At 33.1% G+C, this 27,711-nt stretch overlaps 1 protein-coding gene across 1 annotated transcript; it reads right to left on the reverse strand.

Annotated features, from left to right (window-relative positions):
• Nucleotides 1-446: 446 nt before the first annotated feature.
• LOC126750395 (nicastrin) lies at nt 447-27,061 on the reverse strand. Its single transcript, XM_050460014.1, has 11 exons — nt 26,905-27,061; nt 26,683-26,781; nt 20,054-20,338; nt 19,759-19,951; nt 19,397-19,674; nt 15,429-15,655; nt 11,056-11,394; nt 10,933-11,001; nt 4,822-4,974; nt 4,594-4,705; nt 447-1,735 (listed from the first exon to the last, which is right to left on the reverse strand). Exons 1-11 carry the CDS (start codon nt 26,963-26,965, stop codon nt 1,512-1,514), a joined length of 2,040 nt encoding a protein of 679 aa, XP_050315971.1. The 5' UTR covers nt 26,966-27,061; the 3' UTR covers nt 447-1,511.
• Nucleotides 27,062-27,711: the final 650 nt, after the last annotated feature.

Here is a 27,711-nt window from a genome sequence, read left to right on the forward strand (position 1 = left end):
GTGACCAAAAAAATATATACCCGTTCGACATTTAAAGTTCAAACACACATATTCGGTTTTAATATAAACAAATTTATTTTCATTACAAAATAGATCTTGCCTATGTTAAACTGAACACAATTTGAGATCTAAATCACGTTATTTTTGACTGATTATAATAGTAAATGGCGGCATTTTTGAAGTTAAGGAAAAAAACAAAATCAATCTAGTAAACTTATTTTTATTAATAAATTAAATAAAAACTATATAAAGTGAGATGAAAAACTGTTTATAACAAAAAGAATCTAGCATATATGTATAAACTTACAAAGAAAAATCAGAGAAGTAGCAAATTTTTATATAATTTCTGGTTTAACAAAAAAGTGCTTTTCCTTTATAATCTAAGTATAATAAAGATCAGAGATATAGTTAAGATTTAAATAAAAAATAGAAAAAAAAAACTATACATCTCTGGTTATACTATACTAGAAATTATATACGGACTAAAAAACTATATCGTCACCTTTACTTTCAAGGTTTAATAGTCGAATAAATAAACAATAAATTTAATATTTGATTTTTGAAGTTATATTTAAGCATTGGATAATTATGAATGTAAAGCCTCAATAAATAAATTATCTATGTCAATACTTATCTTCGGCATAAATCACTTTTCAGGCAATCGAAATTGCTGAAAATCAGAAAAATGTCTGTCGCAAGATATTTTATAATTCAGTCTTAACATAAGTATTGTTTCAGAAACTTTTCTGATTTGTTGTTTTTTTGAAGTATGTAAAATTAATATGGATTTATATATAAACTAAATCTAGTTACTATGTACAAAATAAGAATTATTTAAAAATTTTCTAAAGCATTAAAAAGAATACGATGGGAATAAGGTCTTTTTTTACAGTTTAAAATAGACACCTACTTTTTTTAGCCCAAAATTGCCCAGTATTTACAAATTGAATTGTACTGAATAACGAAGGCACTCTTATAAGATTTTATTAATGTTGTATTCTAAATATCTTTATAGACTTTACCTTCAATAAAACTATGAAAAATAGGAACAAGCTATATAATTTTCCAATTATTTGACCAATAGTAAACCTTGGTTATATCCAACATATTTTTTGAGTATATTTGTCTTTACTGGGCACTGATATTCAGTACATTTTGATCTTGGGACATATAGGCATTAGGTGACAGATTTTAAAACTAATTTACATAGTAGTTTGTTTAAAATAAAAGGTGCTAAAGGTGAATCAAAGTCATAAGTAAACCAAATACTCCAATTATTTTACTGCTTGACATTTTTGTACATTAATGTAGCGATTACTGGTTTTTCGAGTTAAGAAAAAAAATAATAAAAAATTGAAGTATATTAATTTGAAACTAAAATTGTTATATTTTAAGTAAAATTATTTTGGTTAGTAAAGGTAAGTCTGTTAAAACTTCTTGCGAACATAATAGATCGGTGGAGGTATTTGAGCAGCAACTTTGGACACGTTCTTCTAATTAATTTAAAATAATTAACAATTTACGGGAGAATCTTCGACAACGGGATATTCAAAAAGTATATGAGATCTTTTATGAACGAAATAAGTAATAATAAATGAGAGAATCATGACTACAGACCCCAGTGCTAAGGTCATTCTTTCATGAGATGGTGACGGTCTAAGGAATATGCGTATACCAATATCAGTCCATGAAGACTCAGACCAGGAACTATATTTGTTTGAGGACCAGTCGTAATCTGAAAGTAAAAAAGAAAATATTTAATGTACTGATGTGAATGTCTTGTCGATGTTTCAAGTAATTAGATAGGTATTAATTCAGAAAGGAACTGTATTACAATCAGCGCTTAGATTCGTCCGGTAACAGACAGAAGGAAAGTTGGTTAATCATTAACGAATGTAGGCAGTCTTCTCGTCGGCGGTTGGTTGAATCGGACTTGGGGCACGATGATTTCAATGACTATTTTTCTAATATTGCTGAGAAGTTACTGGAAGCAGTTCCCAGTGACGGCGATCCATTGCAGTATCTTAATCGGAATGCTATCAACCAATCATTCTTTTTCCACCCTGTAGATGCCACCGAGGTCCTTGAAACAATTCAGTGCTTGAAGAATCATAGGTCTTCGGGTTCCGATGGTATCTCTTCACGTCTACTGTCACTTCTGCCTGCGCTTTAGGTGCTTTGGTTTGGGCAATTAATCAGTCATTTCTTCAGGGCGAGTTCCCATCCTGTTTAAAGGAAGCTATGATTATCCCTCTTCATTAGGGTGGTAGTTTACCATGGACCGACCCTCTAACTTCCGTCCCATATCAATTTTGTCTAGCCTCTCCAAGGTTCTTGAGTGGCTTGCAAAAAAGAGAATTGTCTCTTTTTTGACCAAATACAAGGTGCTGTCCCCCAATCAGTATGGATTTCAGTCATCTAAGGGCACGCAGGATGCCATTTTCAGATTCTTGGAGAGTGTGTATCTATCTATGAACTCCAAGGAGGCTGCAGCAGCGGTGTTCTGTGATCTGTCCAAGGCCTTCGATTGTGTGGATCATGGAATACTACTGTCAAAGCTTGATTTTACGGATTTAGGGGAGTGGCTTTGGGGTGGTTGAAGTCATACCTGTCTGGCCGCACCCAGAGGGTGGTTGCATCTGGATTTTCGAAGAATTTTAACAGTTTTCTCACTCTTTATATTGGAAACTGCAACACTTAAAAAGTTTAGGAGAGAACTAAAGAAATTAATCTTACCAAAAGCTTACTACAGCATTGAAGAGTATTTTAACGACTCATTTTAATATTTAAAATTAATTATATATCTGTTGATCAGATTTTTTTTTATTATTCTTGTTTTATGTTGGTTCTCGCCTTTTCTTTTCTTCTTTTTTGGTTTTTTCTTTGATTATATAAAATATGCTTCTATGTACAAACAAAATCGATTCTGTATTCTGTTTTTGTCCTGTATCCTGTATAACCAAATAAATACTTGTATTATAAATTCTAGGATAAGGAAGCTTTGCAGAAGCACAAGTTTGTAAACTTAGCAAATAAAGTATATTTTGACTTTGACTTTTGGTTAAATATGATTGAATCCTAGAATACATATATTTAGTTTTAGAGTGCGTCCACCCTATAGGAGAAAAAATAATAGAAGCAGGTAAACGCTAAATCGAAGTAACAAACGCCATTCGTTGTATTTATGTTTATTAGTTTACTTTTTCAACTATGTTATGTTAAAATGTTATTTAGAGGGATGTCATTATATTTTTGTGTTATGAAGTGCATCTTTTTGAAGGTACTAATTTCGAAAGCCGGCAAAAAATAATTATAGGTTCGTTAAATGAACATCCACAACTTTAGTAGCAAAATGGTGGATTTTTCTCCTCATTTCCTCTCTATTTCCTAGGCTTAGTCTACCTGTAAATTTTTGGAAATAAATTTCTGATGAATAAGTTCTGGTTTAAGAATAAACGCTGATTATATGTAGCCGAAAGGAAAATGTAGATGTAAAGACTTTCAAAAACTTACAGATTCTGTAAAAGTTGTAAATTTTGGGAAACAGGATACATCCAGAATTAACTGGGTAATTGCACATAACAGCAGAAGTTCATAAACCATAAATCAACCAACTAATTATAAGTCTGTTAAGTCTAGTCTTTCTTCACATTTTCCCAAGTTAAGATCTAATAAATCAATCAACGATTTAAATTGATGTTTTGAATAACTGTGGTTACCTTCTAAATAGGCTGAATTGTCATGCCTAAAAAATTGGCTTAAAGACCAGTTCTATGTAGAATTTCATAGTAGTTCTTATGAATAGCTTAATCCTTTGTAATTTTTTTTGCTATTGTACAACATTGTTGTTTTGTAATAGGTTCAATTAATAATACGTATATTTACTTTACAACGATACCTACGTCTGTGGGGAATAAGTGAGCCGGGAGGTAAATTCGTTCGCTTCATTAGCAATGCAATTTTTTAATTTCTTAGAGATAACTTTAAAAAAAATGCTCATTTATGCCAAAAACTTTAACAATATATACAATAATGTGTTATATTAAATCTGGTATAATAATATTATTGTATGTTATATGTTATTCTTTTTAAGAAAATAAAGAGTTAATATTTAATGTTTATTAGCTATAATAATAGATATTATTATTAATAAAAATTGGAAAATTTTGAAAATGGGACATTTTTTTAAAGATTTTTAATGTTTTTTGTTGTTAAAACTCCTGTATTGTTAATACATGCGACATATTTCCATGTCACCATTTTGTAACAACAAATAAGACAATAACAAACCAAAAGATCAATAAAATAGCAAGTCTCACAAACACTAGAATCAAAGTCTCCCCAAAATAAAATGCAAAACATCTTTAAATCTATTGTAATACCCATCATCAAATACAGAAATAATACATCTTTTCATAATAATTGTGTGTAGGGGTTGATTTGGCAAAATTGGAGAGATCTTTGTCACGCCCCATAAATTCTTTTACGATATTCAGAAATCGTTATCCGACAATATAAATTGAGCTTAACTCAAGAATATGGTGGCACGATACCGAAATAAGATAAACATTGTACTAGGATTTTGTTACTTACCCTCTATAATAAACGCCGGACTAATAGCATCAGTCATATTAACGGTGGCTCTATAACACCATAACTCATCTAGATTGTCCATGCTCACTGACATATTGTAGTATTTATACACCTGTTAGAAAAAATTACATTTATAATTTAAAATATCTGGTTGGGTTGAGCTTCTTCTTCAGTTACAGTTAATACATTTATAAATACCTGATTTTAACTAATAAAAAGCGCACTTACATGAACCTTGTCTAGATTAGTGCAATTTGGACCAGATGGTGCTATCTTATCTCCGGTGAACCAAGCCATTGTTAGGGATACTAAACTGGTAAAATAATTATCGACTATATTTACACCGACATAAAGACTGGACACAGGTTGTCTTGGAAAACTCTAAAAAAAGGTTAAGAAAGAAACAGTTAATGTAAGTTAACTGAGAGTTTGTACAATTATAAAATTATTCAAAATCGATGCTTACCATAGGATGAAAGCTTACGGGATTTTATAAATAACAAATGCTTTTTTATAATTTAAATAATCCAGTCTTAAGAAAAAAAAGGTTTGAAAAAAAGCGCGATATGAATACTGAGGTGAACCTACTACTTAATTAATGCTTTTGAGTAAACCCCGTTATAATATTCAAACTTGTTTACAAATTTTTGCCTAGTAACTATTTACAAGTCGCAGGTTTTATAACGTATGAAGAACTGAAGGTGGAAAACAAACCACTTTAAATGAGAAGTAGAAACAAACAGTCCAGAAAACTGTAATGATACATTTTCAAAGATAATGTGAAATTCTAATCTAATTTCGTAATGAATGGGAACTTTTAAAGGCCAGTACAAGCACTGATTTAATTCACAGTATATTTGTTCTTTAAAAAAGCGCGACTCGCTACCTTTGTAACGCTAACAATCCTATGCCATATAGTGCTTTTTTCCTTTAAATCTAGGAATCAAAGATTCCTTTAAATCTGTCCTTTTAATCAAGGAATGACAAACTTTTAATTTAGAGGTTTGATTTACGTCCCTAACCTGCTACTCAACTTCATAGTAATCAAAGAATTTTAACCCTTTCTTGTGTATACATCTTGTAAACTGATTGTCTTATATTTAAGCACCACCAAAAGTTCACAGTAAGAAATTACAGATACCTCAATAGAGCCCTTAGTATTCTCCAATACCCGCATTAGCTCTAACCAAAAATTCTTTGTTTTATCATGAACCTGAACACTTAAACATTCTCGGATCCACTAACCAAAATATTTTTTTTAAACTTAATGGGTTTTTGTTATGTAGGTCATACTATGGGATGAATAGGAAGATATAATTTAATTCTTAGCATAAAGTTTTACTCTTCAATGTATTTATTATAAATAAGAAGTGGTGTATTGTGGATAAACTTAAAAAAAGGTGTTTATTAGAGGTAATAAATTAGTACCATAATACAGGGTGGCCAGATAAGAATGCCAAGTGCTGTATTTTGGAAACTATTCGTCGTAGAGATTTGCGGTAAAAAATTTTATGACTAAAGTGGCCAAAAGAACGCCGTGGAAAATATTTTTAGGTTTCCAAAATGCTCGCCAGGGGGCGTAACCGCCATATTAAACTTTTTAAGTGATTTTTCACTGAGATCTATCTACCCAGTAAATGTTACAAAAAAATATATGCTTTTTAAAGCTCAGCTTTACTCGAGTAATTTTTGTTTAACACTTTGTGACGTATCTATTAAAATAAAGTGGTGGGGGCTAATTCAATGTTTTTTTAAATAAAGAGCTGTAACTTCCTAAACGAGTGAACGGATTTTAACAAACTTGGTCTCGTTGGAAAAAAACATTTATTGCTCTATTAAATCCGTCTTATCTGTGATATGTCTAGTTCTTAGTAATGCCGCTAGAGCGCGTTTTTTGATCTAATAACAGAAAATTGCAAAATTCTCTAAAAAATTAAATGCAATAATATAACTTTTTTTTCATAAAAATATAGTGAAACGATAGCTAAATAGGCCAGTGAACACCGTATCTCGATATCTTATTCGCAGCCTGAAATATCAAAGAAAGAATATATATTATTATTATTATTATTAAATATAATAGATATTTATTTGTTCTTTTTCTAGGTTCAATGATAAAATGTCTTAATTTAATAATTTTTAAATAATTAAAATATTCTTTGTTCAAAAAATTAAAAAGAAGCGCGTATGGGCATAATAAAAAAATTACCGATTTTGAAATAAAACTAATGCCTTCTTAAACGCTCGAACTGTCTTCCATCAAACTTAATGCATTGTTGGAGCCACTTATGCATGGACATACATCAGCTTCAATTTCTGCTCTTGACAAAAGATATTTTGTCGTAATTGCAGGTGTATATGTTCTAATAAAAGAGGCAATTGGTTCACCAGAAAATCAAGAAACACGGCACCATTTAGTGGTTGTACAAAGAAATAGGGACCTATAATAGTTTCGCCCAGAATGCCACACCACACATTGATACTTCAATGGCCTTGATGTTGGACCTCCCGCAACCAGTGAGGATTGTTGTCACACCAATAATGCATATTATGCAAATTAATGTTTCCATCACTCCTAAAAGTGGCCTCATAATCAAAAAATCTCTATTTTCCCTAATGCTGCCCAACATCCAATGACAAAAATCTAACCGTCGGTCTTCGTGATTCAAGGCTTGATGTTAAACCATATGATATGGGCGCAGTCTAAAAATTTGAAAAAAAACACACTGCGAAATATGTAAAGTAGTATTTTTTGTGACATAAAAATTTACCTGTGATTCTTTAAAATGTTTAGAATAGTAGTACGTGATATACCCAACGCGCGAGACATTGCTCTCGTACTAACGTGGGGATTGAATTCCACGTATGCTAAGACATTAATAATATTGTCTTCCCTTGTTCTAGCCGAGTGTCTTCGCAACTGAGGTCGAAAGCTGCCAGTATTACGCAAATTTCGCACTAAACGCAGAAAAATTCTCGCATCGCCTAAACGCCGATCTGGATATCGAGCTCTGTATACCCTTTGAGCCAATGGCGCATTTTGAAGACATTCAAAATATACCGCAATCATATCGACAGCTTCATCATTTGTAAAAGGCATTTTAATAGTTAATTTTAATATTTTAATATTAAAAGTTGATTTTAGGCATTTGTTTTTTCCTCCATGGCCTACTCTTCAATATTCTGCCTACCTTGCACTATAATATTCTAAATATTTAAAAATTATTAAATTAAGACATTTTATCATTGAACCTTGAAAAAAGACAAATAAATAACATAAATATCGGTGTAATAGCGTCTTATTAAAATTATATGATAACTAAATATTATTTTTTCGATATTTCAGGCTACGAATAAGATATCGAGATACGGTTTTCACTGGCCTATTTAGCTATCATTTCACTACATTTTTATGCAAAAAAGTCATAATATTGCATTTAATTTTTAAGAGAATTTTGCAATTTTCTGTTAATAGATCTAAAAACGCGCTCTAGCGGCATTACTAAGAACTAGACATATCACAGATAAGACGGATTTGATGGAGCAATAAATGTTTTTTTAACGAGACCAAGTTTGTTAAAATCCGTTCAGTCGTTTAGGAGTTACAGCTGTTTATTTAAAAAAAAAACATTGAATTACCCCCCACCACTTTAGTTTAATAGATACGTCACAAAGTGTTAAACAAAAATTACTCGAGTAGAGCTGAGCTTTAAAAAGCATAAGGTACTTGAGGGGAATAAGGCCTAGCTAAGAAAAAAAATTGAATAAAGTGAAAGACTGTAATGTTAATATTTAGTTTAATACACCAAAGTGCTTATAAGGTTATATTAATTTTAACAAACTTAAAAAAATTATCTCTAAAAAAACTAGAAAACAAAAAATAAATATTAGGAAAAATAACGCAAATCGGCCTTATTATCCGATGGAGGTTTAATAAAGCCTATACATAAAAATTGCACAACTCGTTAATTGGGCGAAGTTTAGCAGCCATCGGGACACTCAAAATCATCCATGTCATTGACTGTTAAGCCAACACATTCCTCATGGTACCATTTAAGACATTTGCTGCACTGCCTCATATCGGCCTGCCTGTCTTCCTCACATCCATGGCAATACCATTCGGTACTTAACTTTTCCCTGAAGCTTTCAATATCTTTATTCAATTTGGCACGACTTTTGTTCTCCTCGGTAAAAAGATCTCTAGTGACTGGAGTTCCTTTGTAGTTTAGAGCTTTTTTCGATTTTTTTTAGGTTTTTCATTAGTTTTTACTGGTGTGGCCAAAAGCTCATTAAAAGAAGTGACTTTTGTTGTTCGTCTCTTTAATTCAGCAAGAGGGATATGGTCATCAGTCGAATCCGAGTCAGAAGAGTAATTGGAATAGGAAAATTTTCCAGACTTGTTGGATGCCATTCCAGACGGACCAGGTTGAGGAGATTCAGGTGGACGCATATTTTCTTTGTTGGTATCATCCGGTGCCGGTACCTCTGAGACAATTGAAGGAGCAAATGCTGTTTCTGGAATTGCCTCGGGATTTAATGGAAACAGACCAGTAGCCTTAAAACCGTTTATAATGTTACTATGTGTCATGCATTTAGACCAAACATTTGAAAGTATGATGTTAAAACGTGATTTGGTCAGCTTTTTGTTAGGATTCTGATCCAAGAATAATAATACCTCATTATCCCAATAATGCTCAAATGAACGATATACAGATTTGTCTAGGGGTTGAAGCTCATGTGTTGTATTCGATGGCAAACAGTAGAGATCTATATCAAGTGAGTCTCCAACATCAACAATTGACAAATCAAGATGACAAGCTGCAGCATCAAAAACTAAGAGGCACCTTCCTGGACTTTTGTATCGGGCTAAGTGCTTGTGGAATTCTTTAAAAAGTTCGTTAGTCATGTAGCCTTTACTTGATTTTTCCACTAGAGTACCTGGTGGCAAATTATCATGTAATTCTGGCTTTAGCCTCTTTCCTTTAAAAATAAACATAGGAGGTATTGGTATTCCAAGGGCATTGACACATCTTGCAATTGTCACACTCTCTGCATGTTCTGACGATTGAAAGTGAACACGTTTTACCCCTTTCTTAGCTAAAACGGTTGGCTGGTGGTGAATAGTCAAGCGGCATCCTTTTTCATCCATATTATAAAGTCTTTCAGGGTGATTAATTATATCAAGATCATCATACATTTACCCTATTTTTGAAAAATGATCAACTATAAATTTATTAAGTTTTTGAGCCCTAGCTGGATTCATAAACGGTGATTTTCTTTTAGAAATTACAGGATTTCTCTTCATAAAAGCCTTTAGCCAGTCTTTACCAGCAAGTTTTGAAGTTGTATTAAATTGATGAGCAATTTTATTATCTTCGCAGAATCTGAATACCAATCGACGAAGGATCCGTGGAGTCACAGGTAGACCTATTTCACTAAATCTTATTATTCTTTTAATGAGATCAGCTGCTTATTTTTCTTTTAAAATAGATTTACGACCCAGTCTTTTTATTAGGATTCCATTCTGAACATGATTTCTAATGGTTCTTCTGGGAATATTAAACCTTGCCGCAGCCCCATATGTAGTCAGAGTACCGCGTTGAACAGATCGAACTGCTGATATTAAATCCTCCTCGCACCAAGGAGATGTTGCCAATGACCAATAGGAGACGCGGACCCAATGCAATCGATTTGCGATTAATTTAAAGCGGTTTTTTTGAATATAGGCCTTATTACCCGACAGGCCTTATTACCTGCAGGTACCTTATATTTTTTCGTAACATTTACTGGGTAGATTTCAGTGAAAAATCACTTAAAAAGTTTAAGATGGCGGTTACGCCCCCTGGCGACCATCTTGGAAATCTAAGAATATTTTCCACGGTATTCTTTTGGCCACTTTAGTTGTACATTTTTTTACCGCAAGTCTGTACGACGAATAGTTTCCAAAATACAGCACTTTGCATTCTTATCTGGCTACCCGGTACATCTGGGAGTATAGCATATGTGATGTTATTTAAATATATTGCTTGACTTTACTTAAACTTTTGTTTTAACTTTTAACTTATTAAAGCTTTTAACTTTTGTTTGTATTATATTTATTGATATCTCTAGCTCTACAACTGCCTTAGTTAGGAATAGTAATTTTTTTCTTGATGCTCCGTTAATGAAATTTTTTTATTATTTGAATCTGGTAAAATACATTTGAATCACAAGTAACTATGTTGACGACTAAAACAACAACTTTCAGATACTATAGACTAAATTTAAAACTAAATAATTTAAAAGAGTACAAACGCCTCTGAGACCCTAACAAATCAGTTGATTATGCTTATAACTTACCCTTTTTTGAATAGCCTTATGTAATCTACAATTGAAATCTTCCAAATAACAGTGAAACATTTCATCAACCTATAAAAATTAGAAATGATTAATAATTTATTACAACAAAATATTCATATTTACCAAATTTAAATCAATAACTTCATTCCCAGTATAGTTTTTCTTCGTGATTAACTCATATAGACTTTTAGCCACCATAGTTGCAACATCTCCAATATATTTTTGTAACGTATTATCAATTATGGTACTGCCGTTGTGGTACTGATAACCTATGTTAGTGCTATTATCATAAAGCGAATTGTAGTAATGATTTCGATATTTTCTTTCGTGATTCGTTATGATGAGTCCTTTTAGGGGAGTTCGTCCTTTGAGGAAGGTGTGCAGTGATGAGGGTGGAAGGGAATTTGGTGTGGGCTTAAGGGCGGGATGATTATGTTGCAGGATACTGATAAACGATGATATCTAAAACCAAAGAAATTTTTTCGAAAAAAAATTACAGTGTCCTATTTTGGTTGTAATTGCAGGTATCTTCTTACTACACACCCCACAAAAATTATCGCATCACTAGTATTTTAAGATATTTTTAATATTTTTTGGGACAATCTCTATATGTATCAACTTAAAAGATATTTCTGGTTTCTTATCATGGACGAAAAATGATCGGAATTTCTTACATATTTTTTTGAAGCAAAAATGCTCGCGTAGATTATTCCTGTGTTGGCGAATGCATTGAGATCGAAAACGTTCTAAGCAAATAGTGTTATTCTAAAGTGAAAATTTAAATTTATTGTTAATAATGGATGTGCCTGAACGTTTAACAAGACATGTGACTAATGAAGAAGCCGCTAGAATCATTACGCTCATAGAAGATGGCCGCAGTCAAAGATACGTCGCTCGGATAATGGGGGTTCAACAAAGCACCATATCCATCGCTACCAAGAAACAGGACAACTATCCAGACGACCCGGACAAGGCCGCAGAAGGGTAACTTCGGCAGTAGATGATCGTTACTTAAGGTTAACGGCTTTAAGAATTAGGCATACCACCTCTAGAAGACTACAAACAGATCTGTTGGCTGCTCGTAATGTCCGAATAAGCCTACAGACAGTTCGAAATAGGCTGAGAGAAGCAGGTTTACGAGCCAGAGTGCCAGCTAGAGGTCCACGTTTTACCAGAGAACATCGAGTAGCAAGATTGCAATTTGCTAGAGAACACGCAAATTGGAATATTCAAGATTGGTCCAATATTTTATTCACGGATGAATCAAGATTTTGTCTATATTCCAGTATATAGGCGACGTGGTGAACGGCACGATCAGGTTAATTTTTGTCAAACTGAAAGCTTTGGTGGTGGCTCTATCATGGTTTGGGGAGGAATTTCTTTTGAGGGTCACACGGAGCTAGTACCAGTGAATGATGGAAGACTAAAGGCTGACAGGTACATAACCGATATGCTAGAACCCCACCCAACTAGCATTTTTGGCAACAGCTACGTAATCGCGACTATAAAGAATACTTTAAAGTTGTGGTTACTAGTCGCGGGAACCGTTTAGGCACTGTTCTGTTACCACTTTTTTACCAAAATTGGGAATGATTTTGCTGTAGCAAATATGTAATTCTATCGTCCCGGGAACTTCTTTTTAACGTCCCATAGTGGTTTTCGGGATGTCATAAAGTAGTAATTGTGCAGTGCTAGTTACTAAGAAGTTACTGAGACAATATTATGCAAACATTTTGATTCTCTTTCTTTGTCAACACAAATAATTTTATATGTCCGTCTTTATTCTAAGTGATGGCGTTGTATCGGGGTTAATCTACTTCATATTGTATTTAATATAGCTGATATTATCGCTTACCGGAGTGGAAAAATATAAACGAAGCAAATTTTACTGTTAAACATAGGCAATATAGGACGAAAATAAAGAACGCCTCATTAAAATAATAACTTTTAACAAAAAAATATACCAAGTCTAAATATTTAAATTTAATTTTTTAAAGAAGGTAGATAATTTTTTTCCCTCCTTTTTACTCCTATGAATATAAGAAGTCTATAATTTAATAAAAATTGTATAAAATGTAAAAGTATTCCGATTTTAGCAAATTCATAAAATCGTGCAATAACTTTTCACAAAATGGAGTCAAATAATTTAAAAAAATATGGCGAATTGTTGCTAGAGTTACCAAGAAGTTTCTTTTGTTACTTCCAAGTAAAAATGACTTAGGAATAAGTAAATTATTTCAAAAAAATGCTACTATAAAGTATATTTTACTGCATAGTAGAAATTATTACTTAAAGGTAATTTGCTTTAATAGCCAAGGTGGTAAATATTACTTTAAAGAAGAAATAAGGGTAACTATTTCGGTCTTGTTACTGATAATATTACTTCAAAGTGTATTACTGCGTGGTAATATTTTGACGTTCCTATGTAGTCGCAAGAACTTGAAATTTAACTTTGTAGTCGCGCTTACTTAAAAGTTCCCATTTAATCGTCCCACCGACCAATATTTTCTACTTTATAGTAACGACGTTGTAAAGGTAATTAGGTCAGATCGCTAAGCGGTATCAGCTACCATCAGAGTTACCGCAAAGTAATAATTACTATATAGTCAAGTATTAAGTTAATATTACGTATTTCTTACTACTATTTTTTACTTGGCAGTTATTTACTTGAATAAAGTAATATAGTCAAACAATGTTGTAACCGTAACTAAAATTGCTAGTTGAGCATGTAGTGCCCTATATGCCATATATCGGTGATAATTCTGTGCTAATGCATGATAATGCTCGTCCACACGCTGCTAGAGTTGTTCGGCAATACTTAGAAGAGGTCGAGATACCCACCCTAAATTGGCCTGCACGTAGCCCGGACCTTAATCCGATAGAACATGTCTGGGACCATCTAGGATGGCAAATTCAGCAACATCCAGCACCAATAAGAACACTAGATGATCTTCAAAATGTTCTTTTTGACTTCTGGGCAAACGTGCCGCAAGAATACCTCCAGAACCTGTTTAGAGGCCTTCGAAGACGAATGGAAGCTGTAATTAGAGCCAGGGGCGGTAACACACGCGATTGGAAATTCATTGTTAAAGCTATGTATGTCTAGAAAGGAATTAGACATATTTACAGAGTTCTCAGTTTCAGTGTCTGAGATACTAATAACAGCATCTACATATATTATCAGATATCGAGTTGCATTATTGCAAGCACTATTGAAACAAGTTAAGTGGCTATTATCCCCAATAGTTTCTGAAGTACATTTAACATATATTAAATTGCATATTTTATGCTTTTTCAGCTCATGACAATATTTAATAACGATTGGGAAATCTCAATTTTTTTCTTGTATGAGCTGTTACTGTACACATCTAGAAACAAAATATGGTTCTCAGTAAACCAATCAAATACTCAATAAAGTTCTTTAACTTAGAATGAAAAAATGAAACCTTCTGTTCAAATTTCATATTTAAAATAGAAGGAGCTAACATTACAATATTTGCACATGCAGACAAAGTTTTAGAGCCTCATTTATATAACGCATGCTTGGACATTTTCTTGCCCTCTGATCGTTAGAACCTAAGCCTAAAATAACAAAGTCATTACTTCCGCTCTCCGCAAATCCGCTCATTATTATCAAGCTACGATAACGTAAGGCAACGTACCTATAATTTCTTTGTTTTAAATTCAAAATTGTTATTGAATGTTAGTTAAAGCTGGTAATAAAAAAATGTTTTAAACGAATCTCTTGAATGAAAAGATAAAGAAAAAAAACGGAAGACTACCCTTAAAATATGATTTAAAGTTCGTTTAAAGTGTTTTGTCAGAAAAAATTAAAATACGATTTTAATGAAAAAACGTTGCTGTTTAGATTGTGGGTTGATTTTTCTTTTTTTTTTAAACAAAAGACCTAACTTTGCAGACAAACAGCCATTTTTTAAATAATTTTACGTGGTGCTCTGATAGCTACAAGTCCAGCTACAAAAAAATTTAAATTGTCGCATTTTAATAAATCTTCGATAAACTCTTCTTTGAAATATAAAAGGCTTAAAAAGTTGAACTAAAAAAAAATAAAAGAGAAGTAACAAAAGTGTTATTCTCTTATATGTTTGATGTCACTGGCAAAAAAAGCCATTATTTCTAAACTTCCAAAATTTTTTAATTGATTTTTTAAATTTATCATGGCGTACCAAATAAAAAATAATATGTTTCGAATTATTTTTATAATTTTCTTTAATATTTGAAGTCCCTACTATTATACTGTATATTATTGTAATGAGAAAAAACTAACAATTTTTTTGTGATCAAATAAATATAGTGTTTCATTAAAATACAGTTTGGTACATATATCAAGAAACTGTGTACGAAACTTTGAATTTTAACCCTGTATCTCACAAAAAAAGGCTTTTTTGTTTATGGCATAAAAACTTCACATCTTTAGTAGTAAAGGAGATATCCGGCAATTACAATCAATGAAATACAATGTACATATTAATTACCTCAGAAGCACTGTCTAAATAGTGAGCATATGTAGCCTCTCCTTGGGCAAGCTGTGACAATTCTATAAAAAGTGTTATATTCTCCGGATAAATTGTTGGAAGTATGTCATTGTTCACTGGTAAATCTGTAGGAAACTCGCCACTCTCCATATCAAACAGTAAACGCTGAGATCCTATATAGTCATACGTCTCTCCATTGAATAGTATGAACAAAACATTTGTTTTTACTGAAAAAAAAAGGAATCATTAAAGAGGAAGTGTATTAGATAAATAAATAATAAACAAGAAATAGCACAGGATCTTAATCAATACTTTTCCACTGTTGGTACTAATAGATAATAAGGGATTTGCACTTGAAGAAATCCAATATCGAAAACCTACCAATATTTCAAGAAATATTTTGTCCCCATAGTTTTTTTTAACACCTACATGAATAATTACAGACCCATAAGTTTAGTAAGTGTTTTTTCAAAAATCCTGAAAAATATCATTAAAACTAGAATATCATTTATTGAGCAATATGTTAAATTCGATCCTTATAATATGTTTTTTTTTTTTTTTAATAGTAGCATTCTAAGGACAAATCTAGATTTAACGAATCTTATTTCAAACATTCTCGATTCAGGAAATATAGCTGTTGCTATTTTCATTGATCTACGTAAAGCCTTTGATGCCGTTAGTCATGATTTATTGCTGGATAAGTGGGCTTTCGGTTACCATCCATAAACTAATAAAATCGTATTTAACAAATCGAAAACAATAATTGTAACCCTGAGTTTCAAAGTGGCTTTTGAAAGTCCAGAGGGTGCGCAAACAACATTTTACAGATGTTGTTGATCATAAATACAGATTTTAAAAGAATCTTTGACTCACTTTCACACGACCTTTAGCAGTTAGCAGTTAAGCAGTTCAGTACGTTTATCCAGTTGCAGTTGTTGAGCAGTTAGCAGTTTAGCAGTTTGCAGAGCACGTCATTGATATATCCACAACGTGAACCTCCCACTTCTATTCACAAACCAGTGAAGACTCCTAACAACAAACGGCGGAGAAAAACGTCGACTCGACCCACATTGTCGGTGGGGGGGCTCAACCAACGCCTGCTTAAAAAAGAAAATCAGCAAAAAATGGACCTATCTGACGGATACCTGACTGATAGGTCTACGAAAAGCGAGGACTACAGGAGATCAAGAAGCAGACAAGAGAGAGAGCGGGGTAAGACTTCGGACGACTCCTCAAAGTTCAAAAAAACCCCATCAAAATCCCGTACCGATCCCAGACTGTTCAAAACACTCAAAACCCCTCCAAACCCCGACCTGGGAGCTGGCAAAGCGACCCCCCAGAGTGCGGAGCTGAGGCAAAGTGAGGAACGAGTTGGTAAACTCGAGGAGAAGATTCGAGAAAGAGAGTTGCTGATTGAGGGAAGGGCGAATAAGATTTACGAGATTAAATTTCAAAACTCACAGCTTACCGAGAAATTACATCTTTTTGAATACAAGATAAACAAGTTGATCTCAGAAAACCTTTCTCTCAAGAAGCAGATCTCCGACTTGAGTGGAAAACTCGAGGAGGTGTTGAATGAAAATAAAGCCCTTACTTACAAAAACACTGAACTCGAAGAGCATCTGACGATGCAGGGGGATCTGGCTAGTAACATAAACCAAAATGAACAGAAAAAGAAAAGAACCAGGGAAGAGGCGGGCCTATCTCCGCCTTCACAACTCGGAGACGAGCCAGCCTCGGAACCGGTTTACCCTGAAAAAACAACAATCAGGGAGCCAGTCCCCTCAACATCGTCAGCCCCAAACCCTATCCCAATCCCCACCCAAAGGCTTAAAAAAGACCCACTATATATGCCCCTAAACAACCTTTCCTTAGCGGGAAAGGGGAAGAACGCTGATCCTAATACAAACAAAGTTCCCAAAGTAGTGTTAAGAGACACAAAAAATTGGGCCACAAAGTACAAGCTATTTTGTGAAATAAAAATTAACATTGAAAAAGTTCAGAAAGACAGATTGGGATTAGCGCCCTTCCCCAAAACACCCAAAGATCATAGAGCACTTACAGAACTTCTCAAGGAAGAGGGAATGGAATTCCATTCCTTCTTCCTTGAAGAGGATAGGAAACTGAATGTGATACTGAGAGGACTAAATCAAAACTTTAAATTGGAAGAAGTGGAGGAGAAACTGAGAATAATGGGGTTTGAGCCGGAGGAAGGGGTTGGTTTAAAACCGGCACAGGCCGCAGAAGGCCTACGGACTTCATCAGGTTCCTCGCCCCTAAAGAGCAAGAGACCGTGTTTGAGCTTGAAAACATTTTAAACATTAGGGTCCGTGTAGGGCGCTTAAGGACCCATACTATAGATAACAGGAAGCAAATTGGGCAGTGTCATCGTTGCCAAGAATACGGACACGTCATGAGCAATTGCAACGCAAAGCCCCGTTGCTACAAATGCAAGGGCGCTTCTACTCAGATTGTGAAAAAAAACAGAGCAACCCCGGCAGAATGTTGCAATTGCGGTGGCGACCATCCGGCGAGTTATTGGCGCTGCCCAAAAAACCCTAACATAAAAAACATAAACAAACAAAAAAGCTTCGCTGAGACCTTGAAAACGACCTACACGGACTCTAACACCAGGAGGGCGGAGCCAAAGGAAGGCACTTCACAATCGCTTATGAAACGTCCCAAGTTTCCTGTCAAAAACAGGAACCTCATAAATCTTCTAAGTTTGCCTGACGGGATGTTGGAAAAAAAATCGACAACCTGATAGCAAAACTTGAAAAATTAAACTCAAACCCGGCGTTCAAACTATTGCTAGGAGCCGAAGTCTAAGTCCCCACAGTGCTCATTCATTTTCTTCTTAGGTGTTCAAATCCCAATTACTTATCCGTACTAACCACACAAATCCTACATAAAACCTAATCCAAACGCCAAAAACTTAAAACATCACCCAAGAACACCGTAAAAGACCTACGTTCACAGTAGTTCACACCTCCGCCCGACCTTTTCTCATCAGCCAAAAGTTCCGTAGTCTGGGGGGGCGTGGTCTGCTCTGCAGGCTCGCGTCCAATAACATCGCACCCAGACCTCATAAATACATGTAACCAAACCTTCTCCCGATTAGTCGGTTTCTATCCTCCGAGCGAGTCATAAGTCCAAGCACCTAGATGCGACCCAGAATCATAAAAAGAAGGCGCCTAATCTCGATGGAAGTATTATTTCAAAAAACCGGCAAGAGTCTCGATGCTAGCCCGGATTAATCAGTCCAAACAACAACACACACGACCTTCTGTGGCAGAAACTTTACACGTTTAGGCTGTCAGCATCAGTTATTTCTATTATAAAGTCACTATACGGTTGTGTAGTTTTAGGGTAAAAAGTAGCAACGAGCTTACCAGGGAGTTTCCGGTGTCGGGAGGAGTTCTAGAGGAAGAATCGTTGAGCCCCTTTCGATTTTCACTATTTTAAAGTGACTTTGAACTATTTTTTCGGGGTCGGGGACTCGATGGTATTGATATTGACAGTATTTCTGACATCACAGGAACTTCAAAACATTTTTCTATCTACCTTCTTATATTTAAAAATACAAAGTATTACGAAGCTTTCAGCAACTTTCCAATTTTTTTAAGATACCTCAAAAACATGCTGTGACATTTCTGATCTTGCCTAATTTATCCACTTTTCTATCTGTTGCATTGAGCAAGCATAAGATTCAAAACACATGCGCTACCAAAATCGACCACCCTTTATTAACATCCTTAATGTTTTGTTAAGCAGTATTGATGCTTAAATATTTTATTTCATATATTGTTTTAGTGAGCAAAGAGCGTTGAGAATCAAGTTTATTACGGTACTTTGATTAGGTCTAAGTTTGAAACATACTTATCTTAATTACGGTGTTACCTTGCATAAATAGATACTGGAATGTTGCTTTATCAACCCAAACATATTATTACTTAAAAATGACTTACTATCTGTACTCCTAGTCGGCAACATTTGCTTAAGTAACTTAGCAACACTTAATAAAGCAACTGTTCCAGTAACCGGACTTTCTGCTCCAGCGGTTTTTTCAAAAAGCGAAGTTGTGTCCATACGAGCAGCAACAATGACGTACTTGAAGTCATTTATGGGAACTGTTGTTGAGTTTTCGTGTTCTTCGACCAATGGAAACAAAGATCCCCATACATTTCGATCTCCTAAGGGATCACAGAGTTTCACCGGATTTAGATTTGTAAATACGTTCGATCGTCTAAAATATAACTTTATTTTATAATGTAAGAGTTGTTAAATAATGCATTTGATGGCTATTAATCTAAAAAAGGAAATACATTACCGTCTGCAAGTAGGTGTGTCTGTAGTAGCATACATAAAAGCTTTTAATTCTAAAGAACATAAAGATCTATCTGACTGTGTATCAAAAGAATGATTATTGAATGCTAGAAAACATTTTTTAATATTTGCTATTTCATCTTGATCTTCAATGAAAAACATTGCAAATGGAATATCTTTGTACAGCAACCCAGTTCCTGTAAAAAATCATTCTCATAATATTTACACCATAAAAAGAACTTACAAAATAAATAATATAAATCGAAAAGAAACTATATATATTAATTCTAAGATCTTACCCCACGGGTTCCATTTATTTTGTCCACAGGTTCCCTCAACACTAAATCTGTCATTTGGGCATTGATTTTCATGTGAAAAGTAGTTTGGATAAGAACCAAATGGATGCAATATAAGACCTGCTATCTTATGTTTATTATTTATAAGATTTGACATGACCTCTACACTAAATAAAGATGTTGATATTACAGGAATATATCGTCCAGCAGTTCCATTTTTGAGAACGGATTCTAGGTCTGTTAAAGTATCACAGTAATGGACTATACCAACTGAACCTCCTCTTTCGGCTAGAAAGAATAACATTTATTATATAAAATTATAGGTATATTACAAATATATGATACACAAATTTATTGTTGGTGCACAATTTTGTTAATTATGTGAAGGCACTGATTTTCAATAATAGTAATTATACTTAGATTTTTAATATTAGAGGGATAAATTAGCTGTTAGGATTTTTAATAAAAATTGCATGAATTTTTATTTTGAGAAAGTTAAGAGACAAGCCATAAAAGCTGGGTTTTTTTATAATTATTAAGTCTTAGTTTTTTATAATTTTTTATTAATAAGGTATTTATTCATATTCTAGTTCTACAAACCATAACATTTATCGAAAAATTGTAAAACCTTTTTGTAAACCTTTTTCCTTATTGAAATTTCGAATTAAATCTATTGTCCATAGTACATATGAAGTGACAATATATTATTTTGTATGTCTAACTTCAGTGAACTATATATCTACAGTTGTTAATATTTTGTATTTCTTTTTTTATTTTCATGATTCTGTTTTAAGTTCTGACCTAATTAAGTCCAAATTACTCTATGCAGCAATGATGTGGTTCCCCAACTCTAAAATCCATATAGACAGACTAGAATATGTACGCTTTATTTAGAAAATAGACCTACTAACTTAGCAAGAAATGCACCTTTATATCGAGCTTGCTATTGGTTTAATATTTTACACAGCAATAATGATATTAACCTGTTTAATCGCACTATAGTTACATTCAAATGCAAATTGCTGCAATGATTATGACCATTAAATTATATTACCCATTAAATATTTCTATATATATAAACTGTCCAGCTGTTACCTAAGCTGTCTAAAGTATTTAGTTTTTAGTTTTTTCAGTTTATTAATTAGATACTTCCTGTTTGACAATTTTTGGCAAATAAATAAATAAATTAAAAAAAAATTCTAGCCATTAAAGACATAAAAATAAAGAACATAATTCTAACAAACATATCAGTACCCCAGTGCCAAACTACGTCAAAAATTGCCATTTGTCAGGAAAGCCATGTTAAGTTGTTTTGTGAGTTTATTTTATCATATATCTGTAACTATTTAAGAAATTTTTTCCAAATTTCACACAAATGTTAAAAAAAATATTATCTATTTAAATTTGTTTTGATTTTTGCCTTAATTTTTTTTGTTAAGTGACTTAACGTTTTATGCCCCATAAAAAAAATAATGGCTTTTGACTTAACACTAATATAAAGTCGAAACAGTGAAACAAAACTCAAACCAAACCATGTTAAGTTAACAAAAATTTTATTTTTTTTTCAAGTTATATTATAAAATAGAAAATTATTAGAGTAGGACTTAAATGTCTGGCTTTTGACTTAACACTAATATAAAGTCGAAACAGTGAAACAAAACTCAAACCAAACCATGTTAAGTTAACAAAAATTTTATTTTTTTTTTCAAGTTATATTATAAAATAGAAAATTATTAGAGTAGGACTTAAATGTCTGTAGGAAACAACACAAATTATAAAGTTTACTCCGAGTCACCATCTTCTTCCTGTACTGTATTATTGTGTCTAAGGGTCCTGTAGTACTCGTGAAATTGATTTGGTATCCATGGAAGTAATTTTTGTAGATGATCATATTTCTTTTTAGAAATCGGATTTGGACGATTTTTTAGGCAAGGTAATTTGATTGGGAAGATATTTTTTATCCTAGTTTTTCGGTTTAAATCGACTTCTAAAAATTCTGAACCAAAACTGTTTTTATAGTACAAAATCCCCAGTTTTCCCTGTCTTACTTGCATTTGCACTACTTTTGAAATAAGAAAATCCTTCCTAGATGAATTTTTTTTATTCAAACGAAATGGAGCAGAGGAACCTTCATACAAGGACTTAAAGTTTAGAAAATCGAAGGATTGCATTCCAACAACATTGAATTTTTTTTTTGTACCACAAAGACGGACCATTTGTTGCTAATCCCAAGGAGTAATAATTTTGAATTGCGGAACTTTTTTTCGTTCCCTTTCAATGATCGAGTGATCACTGTTCGCTTCCAAATGGGTATGTCCTCTAGCCAAAAATTTGTAGTTTAAAATTTTTAAGGTGGGTTTTTGTTTTAGAATCCAAAACTAACTCATTATTATCAGCAGATTTCTATTTTGGGATGGACAATTATCTGACCAAATTGTTAGTTCTTGAATACTGTCTGATAAGTCACATATTTTTACAAATTGTGTTATACAGGATGCAATTTCATTTCCCCCTCTACCAGATACAGATTCGTCCCACATCATACAGTAGGATTGTTGTGAAGTTGAATCATGTACCATAAAGTTAAATGTCCAAAGCTTGGGTGAATAAAAACTTTGTGAGTTTGTCAAGTCAGGAGTGAGCAAACATTTTTCCAAATCAACCATAACAACTTTTTCAGTATTTCCACTTCTCGAGCGTATTTTGTCTTCAGATTTTAACCTGTAACGATTATTGGCATCTCTCTCCTGTTCATCGTATTGGGCTTGCAAACTCTGTCTTGTTTCTAGTGACTCTGAATTTTGCAGTTGAATTTTTAGCTTATCACAAAAGTCACAAGTATCATTTGCGGGCAATTTAAACGAGTAGTTAAACTCAAAATTAAAAATTTCACTGTAAAGCCACTCTTTACCTATTTGATTTGATGGCAAGTTCATATCATTACAATCTTCAACATACAATGCATACATTCTAGATAAATTAAGGTGATTTCCTAGATATTTTTTTTCAGTTCTTTTTCTGGAGTAGTGGGAGGTGTAAGTGTGAAATTTTACAATATGATTGTGTATACCTTGGCGATCGTCTTCTGGGATTTTATTACTTGGAATATGATTTCCTCTTTTATCTGGAGAAATCATGCCCCCACATCTCTTTTTATTTAATGCAGTATCAACAGTTTGTTGAGACACAGCAACACTTTCTCTGAAACACACTTTGATAACATTTTCAGGGTTCTAGAATTCATTTTTTACACACTGGGCAAGCTATTTAAGGAACAAATTTAAAAACAGTGCGTACACTTTAACTGGCTGAATAGAACTGTTTACTTGTGAACTTACTGTGAACTTGTAGGTAACTTAACATAGTGCAATGTTGCCAACTTTGTTAAGCCAAAGAATTTTAAGGCACTTAATATAATGTGGATTGATATTTTCTAAAAGGAAAACTATTTTAAGTAGACTTAATTGGATTTGGCCTTTGTTAAACTGTGGACCTAATTTGGTTTGAAAATTTCTAACTCTGTAACGGAAAATGCTATCAAGTGGTAAAAAATTGCTATGTATAGATGATGATGGCAAAAACGTCACATTGTGACTTAACATACTTTGGCTCTGAGGTACAGATATAAATACCTATATAAAACCTTCTTGATAAAACATTTTTGATGGTTTCTTTATATGGTCCTACAATAATATAAGATTTTGCAACTAACTTGCAAGATGTGATATATATGATGTCTCCTAAGATTAGGAAGTACAGACCTATTAAATACAGTGTCAAAATCACTCATTTTGTCTCTCAATTATATAAAATTATTAAGCAGGTTGACATCTTAAAGATATTTGATTTAGGCTCATTGCATATTTTTAATTAGGTTATATGGAAAAAATCTACTTTCCATTAGCCAAAAGCATCGTTTAGCTATTAGCAAAGATTGTTCTAAAACAGCTAATGAGTTTTCTCACTTCCTTAAAAAACTATTAACCCGTAGCTACTACTGATGGGTCCTGAGGACCCATCCTATTTTTAAATTGGGTATATTGTTTAAGTTTGGCAACATTGGATACTCGCTGTCTGGGTACTCCTCCGCAATACCATACGCGTGATTTCGCCGGCATAGATTCATACTTCAGTATTCGTTCGTGCCGGCGAGGTTCGAAGGCAGTGTTTACTGGGTCCTGAGGACCCATCAGTAGTAAATACGCGACAAGTTAATAATTGCTTATTGGTTTGAAAGTATCTAATTCGTTGTTATTTTTTGCAAGGTATTTATCTATTTCACAAGAATTGGTACTAGTGGCCATAAGGTATAAGTTAATAGATATAAAATGTGTTTTTTTACTATCTTTCAATAAATGCAACGCAATGGCGTCCAGTTCTAGGGCATTGTCAGAAGAAGATGCGTTAAGAAATATTTTAAGAGTCTAAAGACTTCTGGGAAAGTATGGAAAACTATAGAAACATATGTGAAATCAAGGGGTTTTTTGGGTTGTTGTATCTTCAGTCCATCTTTAAATCTAATCATGAAGACGTCCGTTCTAAGTGGGCAACAGATGGGACAGGAAGATCTATTTTTTGTGCTACTATGAGTCTGGCCAGATTTTCGTTTTTATTGAGCTGTCTCAGATTTGACAATGTAGAAACCCGAAAAGAAAGTAAAAACTGATAAGTTGGCCGCTGTCTCAGAATTATTTGATGAGTTTGTAGCTAGATCAAAGTAATGTTATTCACCGAGAATTTACCTACCTGTAGACGAAATGCTTGTACCCTTTCGAGGAAGGTGTGGATTTCGGATGTATATTCCGAACAAGCCTTCCAAATATGGAATTAAAGTGCAGGTTTTGGCTGACGCTAAAACGCATTATCTCGTAGATGCAGAGATTTATGCCGGTTCCGAAATAAAAGTTGATGGTGGAAAAAAGCCTACATTATCAAATCCAACAAGAGTGGTTCTTAGGCTTGTGGATTGTGTTAAAGGCACCAACAGAAACATCTCCGGGGACAACTGGTACAGTTCAGTGGAACTCGTCGACGAACTCAAGAAAAACAGTTGGAACAGTGGGAACCTTACGAAAAAATAAAAAATCTGTACCACCTGAATTTTTACCGAACCGAAAACGTGCAATTCATTCATCAACGTTTGGATTTACTTCTTTAACCACTATAGTGAGCTATGTGCCAAAAAAAAGTAAAAGCATTATATTACTTTCTAGCATGCATCATGACAATTCTGTCAACGAAACAACCAAAAAGCCGGAGATAATTCATTTTTATAATGAAACCAAATTTGGAGTTGACGCATTAGATGCGAAATGTGCGTTGTATTCAGTATCCAGAAGAACTAACCGTTGGCCAATGGCAATTTTTTTGCTATATTGAACATTGCATTCTCGAGTATTGTACCAATTTGCATCAAAAGGTAAAGAAATAAAACGATACTCATTTATCAAAACTCTTGGGAAGCAATTAATAGATGAACATTTGTGACTCAGAATGGCCAACATGAAGGTGCACTCAAATGTACGAATCCTCATTGCTGAACTTTTGGGGGTTGCGAATCCAGTTTCTGAGCAGCCTCAAGTACCTCCTGAAAAAAGTAAAAGAAAAAGGTGTGCCATATGCCCCACCAACAAGGATAGGAAAACTGCTATCCAGTGTGACATATGTAAGTTGCCCATTTGCAATCAATGCTGCAAGAAATTAAGCCCTAAGTTTTCTGAAAAATAATTTTAGGTTTTTTTCAGTTTATGTATTGTAATATACCCAAGTAATTTTAAATTTTTGAATAAAAGTTTTTTTTTATTGATTTTATGGCAATTTTATTATTATGGGTCCTAAGGACCCATCAGTAGTACATATGTAATAAAAATGTGTCGGTAGTAGTTCAGGGTTAATATTACAGTAGAATCTGCATGTTTTTCAAATAGCTTCTTATTTGATTCAGCTCAGGATGGGAAGCATCAAGAGGAATGCTGCTATTTGTTTACAAACTTTTCTATATTAAGAAAATGTACACTGCAATGCATGCTTATATACTTATTATTTAGAAGAGTTGCCACTGTAGAACCAAGTTGGCAACTAAATTTTTTTTTCACAATTTTACACAGATTTGGTTTTCAGGGCATAAAACACAGAATATAATTAGAATATTCTATTCAATTATTAGAATATGCTATCCAAACATGATATTTAGAATAGAGAGCTTAGGAAAAAGGAAAGTAAATGTTGACATGTTTTTTCTTCTTTTGGTATATTAGATTGCCCATTGCTGATGTATTTAGTATTCAAACATACAAGGCCGTCTAAACTGTTTCATGAATCATCTTGCAGATTTAATTATGGATATTTTTGTTCTGTCAAGAGTGTATAGAGAATCAAACAACTTATAAATGCAATTAATGATTTGTATAATATATCACAAAGGATTTGTAGCATGTAATTTACAAAATTTAGGAAATGTTTTAGAAGGCATTTTTCTGAGAATAATGATAGATGTATAAGAAGGTTATTTTAATATAGCCATGTTCAATTCTGTTAACTTATTTTATTATGATTTAATTATGTTTATAATTGAATGTCTACCTGTAAAATAACTTTATTTATTAATAAAAGTAATAAGACCATTTACTTACAGGAACAACCAATTTGGTGAGTAGCATTCATCCGTCTGTAGCAAGGTATTGAGGAATTAACTCGTATGTACATAGAATCTTTGACTCTATCCCCATTACCTAAAAAATTGTTTAGATGGTTAATGAAAAACATATTTGAGTATAACCAGTAAATTTCCTAGGTCTTGTTAAATTTTGGCATAAATTCATTCTCAAATTTAATAGGTATATTTTGAAACTTACTATTTTCTATTAATGAACAAACAATAAATAAAACAACTAATAAGAGGAATTTAGTTCTCATTTTTCTATATACATTTGTTAGAACTTATATTTATTTTTTTTTTTTATATATTTATTTTATTATTTTCACTGGACAGATGAAACATACAAATGAATGTTGTTAATTTTGACATTGACAAGTGACAGTTCTTCACACTCTTCTTTTTCACCTTTACTTGCAAAAAAGATGGCTAAGCTAAAGCTGCAGACAGTTACGTGCAATCTCTCGCAAACATTTTGTCGCGGCGATCAAGTTGTGCAGCTTCATCATGGTTTTAAATTAATTTTCATTTCAATTCATTTGAGTTTACCACTAAAGTAATTACAACGAATTATACCTACTATAGTAATTACAAAGAAGTTCACCTCAAAAAAATATGCTCGATCATGCAAATTGCTAATCATGCTTTTTAAACTTTTAACTGTGGAGACGGTGGATACTACTTAAAGACATCTTGTAGTTGGTATTTTCGGCGATTATATAATTGGACCATTCTTCTTATCCAGTAATCTGAATGTTGATACTTACTTAAACTTGATGGAGAATACTATTAACTCAACCAAGCACTGGTTAAATTTATGAAAAATTACTAACATTACCATAAGGGAAACCGACAATACTCCAGCAATACAGAGCTTCGTCCTATTATACATTACATGTACGGAAGTTTTTGAGTAAAACGTTTCATTATAAATGGTATGAAGAAGGTGTACTATAAAATAGCCTGCCAGATCATTTAATTTGTCTTCTCTTAATATCTTTTTAGA

Source organism: Anthonomus grandis, chromosome 2, assembly GCF_022605725.1.
Source record: "Anthonomus grandis grandis chromosome 2, icAntGran1.3, whole genome shotgun sequence".
Taxonomy (NCBI): Eukaryota; Metazoa; Arthropoda; class Insecta; order Coleoptera; family Curculionidae; genus Anthonomus; species Anthonomus grandis.

What these genes read in the sequence shown, in the direction of transcription:
- LOC126750395 (XM_050460014.1), bottom strand. Translation starts at nt 26,965, where the DNA reads ATGAGAACTAAATTCCTCTTATTAGTTGTTTTATTTATTGTTTGTTCA. An exon ending in AAATAAATGGAACCCGTGGG is followed by an intron (nt 19,952 to 20,053) that starts GTAAGATCTTAG and finishes GATTTTTTACAG; the next exon opens with GAACTGGGTTGCTGTACAAA. An exon ending in ATTTAGACAGTGCTTCTGAG is followed by an intron (nt 11,395 to 15,428) that starts GTAATTAATATG and finishes CTTTGGTTTTAG; the next exon opens with ATATCATCGTTTATCAGTAT.